Here is a 17,269-nt window from a genome sequence, read left to right on the forward strand (position 1 = left end):
ATGTGGACATCCCAGAACCAGCAGAAAATTTATGCAGACAGGGGCAAATTTGACAGACAGTTTGAGGCAGGGGATTTGGCCTTCTTGAGGCTTCAACCATATAGGCAGTCATCGCTCAAGTAGAAGGGGGCCGAGAAGCTCAAGCCTTGTTTTTATGGGCCATACCACGTCACTCGTAGAGTTGGGGAGGTAGCATATGAGCTGGAGCTACCCCCGGGTAGTTGGGTGCACAACATTTTTCATGTGTCTTGCCTGAAAAAGGCATTTGGGCAGCAGGTGACAGTAGCAACAGAGCTACCCCCTATGGATGATGAGGGGCACTTAGTTCTGGAGCCGGAGGTTATTTTGGACACAAGGGAGAGGCATTTGAGGAACGAGGTCATTAAGGAGTTTCTGATCAGATGGAGGAGCCTACCAGATGAGGATGCCACTTGGAAGGGGAGAAAATACTTTAGCGTCATTCATTATAGTTGCTTGAGGACAAGCAACGTCTTGGCGGGGAGGACTGTGATATTCCCACTTAGCATTATTGCCAAGTGAAATATCAATTTTGATAAATTTTGTCTTAATTCATGTTTGCACTTAGGAAATGTGGGTTTAGAGGCACCATATTGATTTTTGATTAAAAGAAAATCCCAAACATTAGAGGTGGAGGAGAATATAGAGCCCCTAAGCGTGGGGGCCACACATGGAGAATTGTGGCCCACATGATCACGTTGGAGGCATTTTAACAAACAGGAAGGGAAGGCACTCACTTGGTCATTCATTCATCTATTCAAAAATCTTGTCTTTGACATAGCACGCTTGAGTTGAAGCCAAGTCTGCAAGTGTTGTTTAGCACACGAATGTTTTCGAGTGGAAATCTCAACCCTTGCTTCAGTGGACTTCGAGTGCCAGCCCAAGGAGGGAATTCCATCCTTTTTTAATTGTTCCAGTAGTGGGAGTGCGAGTTTGTGAGGAGTCACTAGCAGCAACGTAGGGAGTCAGGGACTGCGTAGTGCTTGGAGGAGGCACACTTGGGAGTTGAGGAGTGAAGGGAGTTTGGGCCCAAGATTTGAGGAGGATCTAGGGAGACTATTTTCTTGGAGATTGCAACTATTTTTGGGGCCATTTGCATTAGGATTGATAGGTGGGTCGAATTTCCCAATAGTACAGCCATAGAGGGAAAAAAGGGTCGAAATTCTAAAGTTAGCCATAACCCAATTCCTTCATGGGTTATTCTGGGTATTTGGTGGAGAGGCCAGGGTTAATTTCCCAAAATTTTATGAGCACCAGAGGAGGCCCTAGCAGCAGATATTCACACCCATCAGCGTATTAATGGGTAGTTCAGGGCAGAGCCAAGAGATAGAGAAGCAACATCCCAAAGGGGAACTTCTTATTGTTCATTTGGGGCTTAGCTAGCTTGCCTTGAGCAAGCCCAGGTGCACTCTTTCCAGCACCTCATTGTACCGTCTTCATGTTCTAATAAAATGACTCAACAGTGCAATTTTTGGTGCATATTCATGGTCTGATTTGTGTGTTTAATTTTTGTGGCTTTTTGTCTATGTATGCTTTGTTATTTATTGTCAAAATTCCCTAGGAATATTGCAACTATTCAATAAACTTTTAAACGATGAAATAGGTAGGACTAAAACACATGTTTTAAGAAAAAAAATTGGACAAACAAAGATGAGATAAAACAAGGCAAATAAGATATACTTATTTGTAAATAGTGCCTTGTTGAGTGCTTGTTGGATGAAAATCACCAAGTAAAGGTCTACTATAGTTATATTTTCCTGCAAATCTGCACACATGAACTAAATATACATGTGTAAAATGTGGCAATATAAACTCAAAAAAATAGATATCAATTCCTTGGCTATGATAAAATTCAAGCTCTTTTTCTACAAAGACTACTAGTTATATATGAGAAGAAAATTGCAACAAACTAGTAATAAAAGTCAAAATGAAGTCCCTAGGGGTCATCTTGATTGAAAATCGATATGATATTAAGTCTTCGTGAAGTATGTGGTTCGAGGTTCAAATTCGCCTGACTAGTCGTGTGGGATGTGGGTTGGGACGTGCATCGGTTCACCTAGAGGTCTAGTGCTAGCAGTCGGAATCAAACCCCTGTCACGCGAGTATGAGCTGTGAAAATTCTGACACCCGGAATCCTACTACAACAACTGATAATATTTCTTCTATTTGTTAAATTAATTAAACAAACTATTTGCAGTTTCCTACGGCAAATATTGAAACATATACACTGCAGCCTCCACAAAACAAATACTATGGAAAAAATAAATGCTGAAAATTAGAGAAATTCTAGCACACACATGAAAAATATTTACACAGTTATTTTTGGACAATTGTCCCCGGAAAAACCCAATGTGGGAAAACTGGTGCAGCAAATGAGGATTTCTTTATTAATTCTTCAGCAGAAATTCAAGTACAAGAATTCAGACAACAAAACAAAGGAAAAACACTGAGAAATTTTGTGATAAATTTCTCACTCTCCACAGTGACTCCTTGACCCCGAGATGAACCCTCAATCCATACGTTGGTGTCTCTGCGTCACCCTCTGCGCAATGCTCTAGTGGAATATGTCTCTCCTCACGCTTTCTTCTGAAATTCGTCTTGCACTTCCCGGACCACTACTGATACAATTCACCCTCTGGCTCTATCTCCTCTGCAAAACTTCAGCCATTGAGAAAATCGATCTGCTTGGGCAACTGAGTTGAGTAACTACTGGTGTGTGTTCCCCAAGCTCCATCGAGTTTCTTCTTAGAATCTCTTGTTGAGACATCAACGACCAAGATTAAAACATAATCGATGGCTAAGATTAACTAGAACTTGATCCATGTCTTTTTCTAGAAGATTCTCACCATGATTTAATTAATACCCTTTAATTAATCATATTCCCTAAGTTAAGACTTAGGAAACATTAAAAAATTGATTAATTATTTTAATTAAGTCATCTCTAGGTGGAATTTCCAGAAACGGTTTATGGGTTTTGGAGAATACATGTATTCTAGCCTCTCCACCAAATTTCATGGCTAGAACACATCCGATGCTACAAAAACTCACTCCCTCTTAGTGAGAAATGTGTTCTAGCGCTGCAACCCACTAAAGCAACAACCTGTCTCTGCACCACTTTCTGTCATGCTGCTGATGTCTGGCTACTGTTGCTCACCAACTACTGCCCAAATTTGATATGCACTGCATCTGTGTTGTTGCTGACCCTGTTGTATTGCTGCCAAATACTGTATCTACACTGCAACTCCCTCTCATCTGTTGCTGCTGCAACTGAGAATCCATCTGTTTCTACTACTGAAACGAGTTCTCCACCATACCCATTTGTTCCCTAAACTGGATGAACTTAGCTCTCCCTAGAGTTTTCGTGAGTATGTCTACTACCTAATCTCCTATGGGAACATACTGCGGCTAAATTGCCCCACAATGAACGCAGTCTCTGATGAAATGACATTTGATATCAATGTGCTTCGACCTATCATGAAATACTAGATTCTCAAAGAGTTTTATGCAACTCTGATTATCCCAGTAAACATTGGTCGCTCCCATCTTCTTCCTGAACAAACTCACGAGCAGTTTCCTAAGCCATATAGCTTCGCACGTAGCTGTGCTGGCTACCATATATTCAACTTTTGCTGAGCTCAGTGCTACTGACTTCTGCTTCTTGCTGCACCAAGGGACCATCCTTGATCCAACACTAAAGCTGTACTCGGAGGTAATTTTCCTATCCACTGAACTACCGTCCAATATGTATCTGTGAATCTGCATAATCTGACGTCATATCCTCAAGTATATTTCAACCCATATCTGACTGTTCCACGCACATATCTAAGAATGTGCCTTGTTGTTGCCCAATGTACCCTTTTCGGTTCTACCATGAACTGATTAAGGGTATTGATAGCGAAACAAATGTCTGGGCTAGTGTTACCCAGATACATGAGTGACCCAAAGAGACAACGTGAGGAGAGACGCAGTCCACTAGAGCACTGTACAGAGGGTGATGCAGAGATACCAGCGTATGGACAAAGGGTCCATCTCGGGGTCAAGGAGTCGCTGTGGAGAAAAATTTATCACAAAATTTCTCTCAATATTTTTCCTCTGTTTTATTGTCCAAATTCTTGTACTTGAATTTATACGGAAGAATTAAATAAGCAACCCTCATCTGTTGCACCAGTTTTCTCACATTGGGTTTTTCTGGGGACAATTGTTCAAAAATAACTATGTAAATATTTTTCATGTGTGTGCTAGAATTTCTCTAATTTTCCAGCATTTATTTTTTCCGCAGTATTTGTTTTGTGAAGGCTGCAGCGTATATGTTTCAATATTTGCCATAGGAAACTACAAATAGTTTGTTTAATTAATTTAACAAATAAAATAAATATTATCAGTTGCTGCAGTAGGATTCCGGGTTTCAGAATTTTCACATGGTATCAGAGCACAAGTTGGAAGCCCCTGGGTACACAACCTAAAGCTTTATTTCAATTAATAAACTTTTAAATGCTGAAATAGGTATAACTAAGGCACATGTTTTAAGAAAAAAACTTGACAAACAAATATGAGATAAAACAAGGCAAATAAGATACACTTGTAAAGTAGTGTCTCAATGCTGAAATAGGTATAACTAAGGCACATGTTTTAAGAAAAAATCTTGACAAACAAATATGAGATAAAACAAGGCAAATAAGATACACTTGTAAAGTAGTGTCTTGTTGAGTGCTTGTTGGATGAAAATCACCAAGGAAAGGTCTACTATAGCTATATTTTCTTGCAAATCTGCACACATGAATTAAATATACATGTGCATAATGTGGCAATATAAACTCAAAAAAATAGTTATCAATTCCTTGGCTATGATAAAATTCAAGCTCTTTTTCTACAAAGACTACTAGCTATATATGATAAGAAAATTGCATCAAACTAGTAATAAAAATCAAAATGAAGTCCCTAGGGGGGCACTCTATTGATGAAGTATGTGGTTCGAGGTTCAAATCCTCTTGACTAATTGTGTGGGCCGTGGGTTGGGACTGTTGGAAAATGAGAAAGGTAGAAATATTTTCTTATCTTGATAATTACTTGTGACATTTATTTATCTTCTTTTAGTTCTTCTTCAATTTCTTTATGTCTTCTTTTATCTTTTTACCATCAAGCAACTACCAAAACATAAACATAAAGATCAAGGACATAGGATGTAGGCTTTGAGTAGGGAAAAACCCGTCTCCTATGGGAAAACCCAAAAATTCTCTTCTCTTCCTTTAGAACCCAATCAAATGAGACAACCAAGACCCTTGACCAAGACAAAGACCTCAAAGCCCTCCTCCAATCCACCAAGTTAGCCTCCCAAGATAGTCCTTACAGTCAACTTCTTCAATACTGCATCAACTAAAAATTTCAGCCCTACTGCATCAGAATTTCAGCCTTACTACAATCCCGCAACTTCGGCCCCTTTGTGCAACCTAGAAGCTCGCTCATGTGACAAAAAAGAAGAGAATTTTCGGCTTCTTCTTGCTTGACAAGTCTCTCCTTCTCCTTCATTATGATTATCTTTCTTCTAGGTACTTCACACTTATTTTCTTCCTCTTACAACTACAGATCAAACTTGATGATTGAGTGGGAAAATGAGGTTGAGTTCCTTCTTATATATAGTGGTTGGATCACCCCTTTTTAGGCCGACTTGTCTTCCCTTGGGGCCGACTTGGTGGAAGAGGCACAAATTACATTCTTTTGACTCAATTACAAATTTCTTTCTTGATATACAAAGCCCAAGAAGGGTCTATTACATGATGTCAAGGACTAAAACTCATGATACAAACCTTAGAAGCACATAATGGGTGCTTTGACCTAGAAACAAAATAAACAAAACATGAAATTCATACTTGTAAATAATTTTTTTTTTTACAAATAATTTTTTTTCTTTCTTTTGACAAATACATTACATCACGATTCAAATACAATTATGAAGACAGATACTAATTACATTTTTCAACACTCCCTCTTAACTAGGGAGGTATTCATAATTGTTCAATCGATACAAGGTTGACCTCAATTTGAAATGTTCCAAGAAGAGTACAACAACATATGCAATGTTAGGGATACCCTAACTGCCAAGGTATCAAACACATCAAAGATCCAAGTGTCAATGGCACTACTTCAAGGATCCATCAACTTAAGGATCCAAGTGTCATTTCCAAGACCCTATTACAAGGATCTAAGACACTATCAGGAACTAAGGTGTCACCAAGGCATCTTACCATTATAGGTACTATTATCCACCACTTTGTGGGTGATATCCATAGGAGAAAATTTTCTCCTAGATGGTCCTCAACCGACAACTAGCAACCCCTTGCAACCACTAGATAGCTCAACATTCCATTATCTTCACTACCTAAGCTAGCCATGTGGTCCCTCACCCATCTGTTATGATTGTATGTTTGAAGGTGGGCCTCCCAACCACGAAGGTATGGCTTTTCATTGTGAAGTTGGGTATTTTTGTTTACTTATCATGGACACTTTTGGGCATGGATTGGTGGGCCGATTTGGCAAAAAGAGAGGGTTTGGTTTGTACTATTGTCTCTTCTATCCGATTTCATGGTAAGCCTTGTATCCTAGTCCTGTGGGATCTCCTTTATTGGCCATTAGCTTTAGGGGTGGCACTAAATAGGAAACCCTAATTTTGGTTGTGTGGTCCTGCTTCTCGACACCATATGCATGACTCCCCTTCGCTCATTATAACCCCATTCACCATATTTCCCATTTGGGTCCACATTTTTCCATTGGGTCCACAAGGAGTTAGCCTCCCCTACCCTTTGTCCACACTTTGGGTCGAGCTTTAAATGATGCTCTAGAGGTTGATGTAGCTAAAAGAAAAAGAAAAAGCATAATTTGGCTACTCTCAGCAGGAAATGTACCATAAAATGCAAAAGATGGTCAGTACATACACCTTTAGCACGTGGGAAAAAGCCAAAACATGAGCTCTATCCCTATCACGACCATGACCTGGTTCCAACGGAACCTCATATCGACCCCTTTCATCATTAAGGAAGCAATGATTGTCCCAACCCCTAGTGAGCGATGAACTACCCCACCTTAAGGGGGGTATCCACTGCTACATCTTACACATCATGATCTCATCCCCTCGAGCCCCAAGTAGTTACAAAAGAAGAATCAATAAAAGGCAAAAGGCATATGAAGAAGGGTGGAAAATAAAGGTCGGGGTAACTCCCTCCCACGATGTGCCACGATCACTCCATATTGCATTCATACAACTAAGTGTGGGCTTCCCTTATTATGGCTACCCTTGTACTGTGGCATGTGGATTGGAACCTTCCCCTGATTTCCCATTCTATTCCATCATTATATCACATGCAACTTGCCATTTGATGGATGTACCATGGACATGTCACCCCCTTGGAGATTGAAACCACCTAATAAATAAAGTCCTTGATTAACCCTCTTCTTGAACTTGGAGACATTTGTATGTTCTAAAGCCGACTATGGAAGGGTGTCACCCTGAAGAGTCCATTTGGTTCCATGATTTGTAAGCTTATTTACTCAATTGCATTAATGATCTATTGTACTTGAAGGTGAGGGGATGCATCGAATCTTATACAGGATTACAGGTGGGTCTCCATTTGTGGTTTGGTCTCCCTATATAGGGTCCAAGCCATTCAGAGGGTCATATTGGCACTTGTAGGGTGAAAATTGAGAGCCTTGGGCCTCCACCATAGCAGAGAGCATATTGCCACTTCATGGATCCACCAGCATTGTACATTGATTGCTCGTGTTCCACTTTTTTGGATGAGGATGATGCACTTGGACCACCATGCCTAACTGGCTTCACACTTGCACCATACACTTGGCAGATGTTCCAGGGCCCAAATGAGGATGTGTCTCACCATGGGAGAAAAAGGGAGGGCTTATATCATCATTCTAGCCCTTACAGGTGGTATACTAGCATTATCGATCCACTTGGAGACCTATGAGGATGTCATTGTGCCCCCCATACCACTTGGGGACACCACATTTGATTTGCTTGGATATCAAGGGGCCAACCCCTTGGTCACTATGTTTGGGGTCTACTCTCTCATCTTGACAAATTTTGGACTCCATTAGGCCTCTTCAAGGGCCCAATGAATCATTGTATTCACTATTTCGCCCTCTTGGGAGGCTTGTTTTGGTATTATGGAGCTATCGTGGTGGGCTTGTCACCAAGCCATGTCATTGTTATACATTATTTTATTATTTGAGGCTCAAATAGGCTATTCGAACTCCCTTCTAGATTGTATAAATACATAAGAGGCTCACTCATTCCTCTCATCATCACTTGGATTCAATTAGTATCTCTTGTGATTTTCGCACTTGCTCTCTTAGACAAAATTTTTAGAGATTCTTGATGCACTATGATGTTTGGATTTTCGCTATTGTCTTTGGAGTTTCTTTCTATGCGAAGTTGATGAATGGATATACTCTCTCTTTCTCTTGTAAGTGAAATTTAATGCTATTCTTGTTATCTTACTTGTCTAATGCATGGTATTGCTATCATTATTCTTGTATGGGCTATAAATGATGTGAAATTCTTCTTGAAACCTTTAATAAGTGATTTAATGCATGCGTTTCTCGTAGAGGGAGTGGTTGAATGTTCCTAGAGGCACCTAATACGTCAAAAGCCTTGAAACTTCATCTCCTTTGCAAATTTGAAGTATAAATCCCTAATAACCGCGTTGCTGCACTTGGAAAAGCTAGCGAAGGTCAATTAGGGCTCCTTAGCATATGAAAATTCTCGATCTAGGTGTATCTTGACTCCATTAAATCCAAGAAGCAAGGCACTAATCCTCGCATCCCTTTGGTGGTCAAAATAACCCTTCTTTTCTTCACCTCTTCCAACATTAGGCCTAACCCTAAAAGGTCTATTAGGGCATCAAGCCAAATATTTTGCAGCCATCAAAAACCCTTGTAGATCGGTCTAGAACTGCATTGAGATCTCCTCAAAGGGTCCTTCAATTTTGAGCTCCATCCGACAGTGGAATCTCGAGATATCGCAAGCCCTAGCTCAAAGATCGTTCCTCTCCCTAGGTTGCTTTGGGTTAGTATCCTCACTTGGATCATTGCATTTGAATTCCAAAAGAAAATTAGTCCTTTGATCCTATTCTCCTCGCTAACCAGGTTAAGCCCTTTAGTGTTGATCAACTTCATACCCTTGACCTAGTTTGCTCCACTTGGTTTCGTGGTGGTCCCACAATTTTATGACTGAAATTCCACAAGGATTGCATAGAAACCATTTCTCCTTTGGTATCCTTAACTCTATGATACCTCTTGTTAAGAGATATTCCCCAAACCTAGGCCTAGGTTTTCCCTCAACCCTTCTTAGAGAGCCAATCACCTTGCTTCCAAAGCAAGCAAACCAATTATTTAAGCCTCACTTGTGAATAGGCTTTAGGAATCACTCCTCATCCCATCATTGATCTATCCATCTTTCAGATTCCTCTCATACAGGGTATCCTCCCATCAATGAAAGTCTGTAAAGAGCAGAGAGCTTTAGTTGAGGTGACAGTGGGCTATTGCTCCTTTGTTGCCCCTTTACCTAGTAGTTCCTCTATAGGACCCCCTCCTTGGATCCCTGCTAGTTTGAGCGGTAAAAGGTACCATCAGGCTACAACCTTGGTATCAATACAAATACCATCCATGCCTTGACACCAAAACTAAGGGATCCAGATATCTCAACAAGGGAAACATAAACGGAGGTCCACATGACCAAGATACCCTTCCACATTGGGATCTAGACATCATCAAGGCCAATCTATAACTAATATCTCAACACCAACCAGGCCAACATGTCCTCCTGAGTACCATCTTATAGGTAGTTTATGGTACTCACCTCTCCCTCTTAACCAAATCAGAGATATCCAGTAATCCAAACATGCTTCAAACTTCTTAGGGAGAGATCAGCACATCAACTACTTGTTCATTCACCTAAACATATTGTAGCTTCATGGCCCTAATTATTTCCAATATACTGGTTCTTATTATCGATATGCTAGCACAATCTTTGAGGTCCTCAAGTATTTTGATGTTGCTTAGGTCATCTCCATATCCAAACAAATCTTGATAGAAGCATCCTTCTTCAATTTCTTCAGCAACACTAAACTCAGCTTCAGTACTTTCAAAACAATCGAATCTTATTCACATCACATCATCAATAGTGCCTTAGCTATTCTCTAATTCTTTTCCTTATCAATATTTTCCAAGATCATGTTCTTTCTCTTAATTATGGTGGATTTACACTTTTGTTCATCAAGCTCCCTCTTAACTTAAGGAGATCAACAACTTTATTCTTCCAGCTACACAAGATTTTTCTTTTGCATCATCATATTATCAGAGAACTTCGACCTTCCAAAACCTCATTCCTTCATGTGACAATAAGGTCATCATTCAATTATTAACGTAAACTTCAAAGTCATCAGGGTTCTTGCAACTTCCTCTTTCCATCATGCTCATCATCATCATAAGGTCATCATTAAGTATGAGGTAGGCATACCTCTTTTTAACTATGTTCCTGCAAATCTCGACAACAAGTACAACCGATCACACAAATACATATGTATAGGAGCATGAAATTAACTTTATCAATATAGGGTTAGCATGTTATCACAAAGAGAGCATCTAGGTTTATGAAAACTTAGATAATCAAATAATAGACCTAGATAGCAATCAACTAGGGCTACACTTTCATGCCCTAGATTCTTACAATAATCTTTGCTAGGGTTATGTCACAAACCCTAGATACCATCATCAAAACTTTGATATTAAACATTAAATATACAACTAGACCAAGTTAGGGTTTCAACCATATAGAAACATATACACCTAAGGTTTCATTCCTAGGATCTTACATTAACTATTGTAAGGGTTTTGTCATAAACCCTAATTCATCAAACCCTAAGAAGCTAGGGTTTCATCATATGTTCTAGATATCATCGACAAACCCTAAAAGGCTAGGGTTTATATCATAAGCCCTAACAAACCCTAAAAATCAAAAGACTAGGGTTTTCACCAAAATGAACAAATAGCAAAAGATAGTTTTTACAAGGGTTGATTTAATATAAACACCCTAACAAAAGAAAAATTATGATCCTATACCAAAACCATAGATATGAGAGTAATATCATAAAGAAAATTTCAAAGACAAAATGATTGTACCTTATTTTATGATAAGGACTTGCTGCAAATCTTTTGATCTTAAACATACCTTGAGTTTCTCTCTTTACAAACCTTGAAGGGCTTTCTTTGTAACAAAGTTTCTAAAGTCTTTCTTTTGGAGGCTCCCTCTAAATCTAACCACAATCCTTTCTTCTTTAGAATATACTTGCAATCCTTCTTCCAAACAAAACACAAGGAAAGGATTATAATCGACATAAAAAATAAAGCCAAATATATATAGAGGGAATCAACAAAATAGAGAAGGAAATAAGGAATACTTATCTTTTGTGAAAAGGTGGAAGATCCCTCTTGATCTTGCATCAATCTAGTTTTTTTTTTTTTGGGGGGGGGGGGGTTTCAACTTATCAAAACAACTCAAGGATTTTTTTAACAAAACATATTAGATATATAAACCTTAGAAATCCAAAGAAAGAATGATCCTAGAGTTAAACATAAGAGAAACTTTACAAGGCCTAAAAACAATAGCCTATATTGTAAGCAAAGGATATACAAGGGATAATATCCCTAAAGACTTAATAGAATAAGTCTTTGACTTCAAAGTTCTCAGTTTTGGTGTTGTTTTGGTGGAATTTCATCAACTGCAACTGTAGCTTGGTCTCCTTCTCTCTTCTTTCTCATCCAATTTTCAGGACATTGGTTCTTATAGTGTCCCATCTTGTTATAATGGTGGAATCTTCATGATCCATCTCCATATGAGTTAGAGTGCCCAAGGATCTAACTTGATTACCAAGTCTATATTCATCATACTCTTCATAAGATCATCATATCTTACTTATTAAGTGCCTGCAACATTTACTGACAAGTACCACCAAGCAAAATATACAAGTACGAAAGCATGAAGACAATTTCATTAATCTATGGAATCTTTAGAGGAAAAATTCCTAGGGTTTCCAAATCCAAACCCTAAGTTTCATGATGTTACCTTTTGAAACATCAACTCTAGGGTTTGAATCTCAAATCCAATTCTACCCTCACTAGGGATTGCTATTTCTCCCTAGACTACCTACAAACCCTAGAGACCAAAAGCTAGGGTTTCTATGAGGGAACAAAATAGAATAGGGTTAGGTTTTTTGAATAGGGATCTCTAATTTAATATCCATCTAGGGTTTATAATCCTAGATATTCAAAAATATTCAAATATAAGACTACAAACCCTAGACTTAAAAACATATAGAAAAACCCTAATGCATATTTATATATAGACCTTTAAACAAAAACTTCACAAATGAACATGTTATGTTATATGTACCTTGTAGTAGCCTTACTTACCCTTTCTTGAAAGTGACTACTTCCCAAGTTATACTTCCTTTAGTTCTTCCTTCAAGATATTCTTAATAGGATCTTTGATTTTATCTTAGCTATTCGGATTCCTTGAAATGATGACAAATAATGCGTAAAGAGTGTTTTCTCGACACCTACACTTTCTTCATCCTTCTAGCTCAGGTTTGCAGTCTTTCAAGACTTACTTCCTTCATTCAATATTTCTAGAGTCCAAAACTTCTTCTTCTTTCTCCTTAAATCCTTTCTTGAACCCTTAGTAAGTGATCTTCAAGCTGCCTTTTTCTTCTTCTACTTCACCTTAGCTCTAATACCATGTTGGAAAATTAGAAAGGCAGAAAATTTCTTATCTTCATAATTACTTGTGATATTTAGGTATCTTCTTTTAGTTTTTCTTCAATTTATTTATGCCTTCTTTTATCTTCTTATCATCAAGCAACTACCAAAATATAAACATGAAGATCAAGGACACAGTATGTAGGCTCTCAACTCGGGCAAAACCCCTCTCCTTAGGGGAAAATCCAAAAATTCTCCTCTTCCTTTAGAACCAAATCAAATGAGACAACCAAGACCCTTGACCAAGACAAAGACCTCCTCCAATCCACAGGCAACCTCCCAAGATAGTCCTTCCAATCAGCTTCTTTAATACCGCATCAACCAAAAATTTCAGTCTTACTGTAGTCTTGCAACTTCGGCCCCTTCTTGCAACCTAGAAGCTCACTCGTGTGATAGCAAAAAAAAAAGAAGAGAATTTTTGGATTCTTCTTGCTTGACAAGTGTCTCCTTCTCCTTCTCTAAGATTATCCTTCTTCTTCTAGGTACTTCGCACTTCTTTTCTTCCTCTTGAAATCGCTGATTAAACTTGATGATTGAGTGAGAAAATGAGGTCAAGCTCCTTCTTATATATAGTGGTTGGATCATCCCTTTTTAGGTCGTCTTGGTGGAGGCACAAATTACATTTTTTTGACTCAATTACAAATTTCTTTCTTGATATACAAGGCCCAAGAAGGGTCTATTACATGATGACAAGGACTAAGACACATGATACAAACCCTAAAAGCACACAATGGGCGGTTTGACTTAGAAACAAAATAAACAAAGCATGAAACCTATCCTCATAAATAATTTTTCTTTTACAAATAATTTTCTTTTTCTTTCTTTTCACAAATACAATACAACACGAATCAAATACAATTATGAAGACTGATACTAGTTACATTTTTCAACAGAGACGTGCATGGGTTCACCTAGAGGTATAGTAGTAGCGATCAGAATCGAACCCGTGTCACGCGAGTACGCGACTGGCCCAATTGTTGATTCTTCTGGATACAAATATAAAAAAGAAATAGTTTTAGGAACTTTTTAAATAATGAGATGGTTGAAGAGTGAGGCTTCATATTTTCATATTTACCTTACCAAATTATTGAGTCTCGATCACAACCCTTCCTCTATCAGTTTTCCCTTTTAAGGCTAGAGAATGAGGAGTTGTGGGTGAAACTATCCCATGCTCTTAGCCTTGGATTATCCGCAAGAAAAACTAACTCACTAAGAGGATGTATTCATTGGAGATGCTCCAATTAAAATAACAATGGTAGTGCTAATATGTAATATCCCCAATTTTGATTTTTCATTGGAGGGGATTAACGAAGTTTATTGGGGAGGTGCTAAGTCTAGCACAATTTGTAATTTGGGCATTGGAGACATTTTTGGCGTACGGAACTTAGAAGAAATGGAAAATTGCAGCTCTAGTGGAATGTGGGGGCCACAAAAGAAGGAAATTCAACCCAATGGAGCAATTAACACTTCCTAGAGGAGAGACAAAGAGAATGAGTGTGAACTAGTGGAGAGTGGGGGCCACCAAGGAGGAGAGGGCCAACAGCTAAGGGTTTTATTATTATGCAGTAGTGAAATTCTAAGTACAATCTATGGATGCCCGACTGGCAATCCAAACACAAAGAAAATCTGGTCAAAATTATTTAAGGGAATTACCCTTCTTCCACAAGCAACCCCAACACAACTTTCCTTTAGAAACTCATCCTCCTGGAACCCTCACATTGGCCTCTACGCAGTGCTTATGCTAGCCCTATGACGTCTGGCCTGAAAATGCCTCTGATGAAGTCGTTTTTCCTGTCTCTGCTGAGGAAATCGCTTCTCTAGCACTTTGGAACCTCTGGCCGGCCTTTGGAACTGAAAACAATTTTTCCTCCAGCTAAATCGAATTGCTCTTCTGAAGCAACCACGTTGCCTCACTGGGAATAATTCAGCCTCTTTGTTGCTACCTCTCTGGATCTGGAAAGCTTCCTTCAGATCACTGTCTCTACTTCGATCTCTAGCTCTTCGACAGTTGACTACTGCTCTCTGGAAATTGATTTGCCAAGGAAATCAAACTGCTGGTGTATTCTCCACCACCACATCGATCTCTTCTTATAATCCACTGTTGGAGCACCAACGACCAAGATTAAAACTTAATCAATGGCCAGGATCATCTCTTCGTTCCATGTGAGTTTCTAGATGATTCTCACCTTATCTCAATTATTAATTAACCTGTAATGTTCATTTTTCTGGTGTTCCTTATGGCATGGTTACGATGGACTTTCAGAGTTGGGGACAGACAAGTCACAGGTGCAGGTTGGTGTCATCAGTGTGCCCAGGGGCTTTTGGAGGGGTTTTGAAGAGTTTCTATGGGGTCCGATGACATTCACTAGGTATATTCCATCATTCGCACAATTTGTCTTTCATTTTGGTGCATTCCGGCAACTTTCAAAAAACAGAGTTGTTATTGGGCCTAACTAAATTAATTACACTTAAGGTGACATTTCGGGAGGAATACTTGACAGAACACCTTAGTGTAATATCTCGTCAAAACCGGAACGAGAAGTTCTACAGGATGGGATGGTTAGATGTGAGTTTTAGTGACTTGAGGCGACATGGTGGCCAATTTACCCTTTTCCCGCATTAAAAAGAATATTTTAATTGAAATAAATGAGGGAAAAGTGATCCATGATTAAAATAATAATAAAATAGGGGTTTCTAGAGGGGTCCATCAAATCTATAAAAGAGGAGGAGTCGTCTATTGGAGGACATCTTGGATTTGACATTTCCTCTGGTATGAGAGGTTGAGAACCCAGTTCTCTACTTCAGCAATAGCCTCACAACGGAAACCCTTGAGTGTTGAGAGAGATTGGGTGAGTACCCATCTCCCCTTGGTGAATTCACCATGAATTCACATGAGAGCTTAAAAGTGGCAGTTCAGTTCAATTTTGGAGGTCGGTGCAGTGCAACAAATTATCTTGGAGGCCAACTTTTCATCTCGGCTATTTTGGTTGTATATGCATGTAACCCCAGTTTATCCATTATAATAAAAATTGAGAATTTTCCTGGTCATTGTGTTATTGGATTGTATTGCTCTACTTGTTTTATTTTACATGGCAATATTATGTTAATAGATGTTTATTTTAGAGTGAAATTTTGGGTTGAGTAAATTTTGACATAATTAGCATAATACCTATTTGGCATATTATAGTAGTATTAGAGTTGTGCATCTTGCCAGCCTGAGGGTTTATTACAGAGCAATCTTGGAGTAAATCAAGGGTTTTAGGAGAACTAGTTTTCAGAAAATTTCCAATGCCAAAGATAGATCAAAAATAGTTGAAGATTTCCTCTTGCAGGGCATATGAAATTATCTCTCATTTAAATATTCAACAATTTTGCTTCAAATTGCTGAAGCAATAATTGACCCTGAGATTGTCGCCTATGTATTAATTTTTTAAATAACATATAAAGGGCCGCGTCCAATAGGGTGAGAGCCGCCATCAAATTACTAGTCAAAATCGCAATTTGAAAAGGAGCGAAGGAGGTTTAAGCCAGTATATTCGAAACATTAAGGGGTCGAGACTCTCTATTGGAGGAAGCCGTGGATTTTTTTTTTTGAAAGGGCCAAATCAAAATTTTATGATGGTGATGGTTTTATAAAGTTCATGGTTTAATTTTGATTACCGTCATTTGGCATAAGTGGGGCCATGGCTCATTATCATAAAGTAAATGGGGGTCGTGAAAATCCTTTCAAGGCTGACTCTATAGTTGGGAAAATTAATTATATTAAGGGACAGACTGTTATTGTCGAAGTCGAGTTCTCCTGGGTGGCCTGGAGCCAAGGTCACATTTCGTGGATACGAGCCACCATCCCTGGACAATCTTTCCCATGGTCAAGCAAATCAGTGGGCCAATCCATATTTGTCTACGCATGAGTATTGACACAATAATCTCCGGTGCCAGAGGAAGTAAAAACCATTAAAATTCTAAGGTTTCTTTGATAATATGTTTCCCATTGATCACGTGGAAAGCTTGATTGAATGCAATGCAATTAATGTAAGGCGGAGAGGCAACTATTGTTATCGCCGGATCCACCTGTGCCTTTTAATGCTTGTGTATCGAGAATGATGCTTGTGAAATCCGATTGAAGTGACTTGTGTGCAAGAAGGACAACGTAACTTCTGGTGCATTTACACTCGAAAGCATGGGCCGAGAGCCTCACTTCAACCAGAACGAGACCGAAATTCTCAGATTGTTCCACAATCCAAATTGCACTTAAATCAATTTCCAAGAGGGCATAGTTATCTCTGTTGGCCAAGTTAATTCTTCCAGAAGGCCGAATTTCCCTTAGAATTTCAAATTGCATTTTAGAAGCCAGGTTGGAGAAGCTATCTGTCTAAAGAGTTCGTGGTTTGATTGGTTGCTTTTTTTTCAAGGGGTCGAGTTTCTCAGG

At 38.9% G+C, this 17,269-nt stretch overlaps 2 protein-coding genes across 3 annotated transcripts in view; both read right to left on the reverse strand.

The window, feature by feature from the left end:
• The window catches only part of LOC149227593 (putative LRR receptor-like serine/threonine-protein kinase At1g56140), a 353,957-nt gene that overhangs the window by 39,987 nt on the left and 296,701 nt on the right, over window positions 1-17,269 (reverse strand). The gene's annotated exons all lie outside the window — the stretch shown is intronic.
• Window positions 1,699-17,269, reverse strand: part of LOC149227594 (uncharacterized) — a 34,261-nt gene continuing 18,690 nt past the window's right edge. Inside the window, exon 5 of the mRNA XM_089376854.1 lies at window positions 1,699-1,783. Within this exon, the coding sequence (XP_089232980.1) occupies window positions 1,699-1,783 (85 nt within the window). The remainder of the gene's footprint in view (window positions 1,784-17,269) is intronic.

Source organism: Pinus tabuliformis, chromosome J, assembly GCF_031772625.1.
Source record: "Pinus tabuliformis cultivar Carrire ecotype Pingquan chromosome J, CPIR1, whole genome shotgun sequence".
NCBI classification, from domain to species: Eukaryota; Viridiplantae; Streptophyta; class Pinopsida; order Pinales; family Pinaceae; genus Pinus; species Pinus tabuliformis.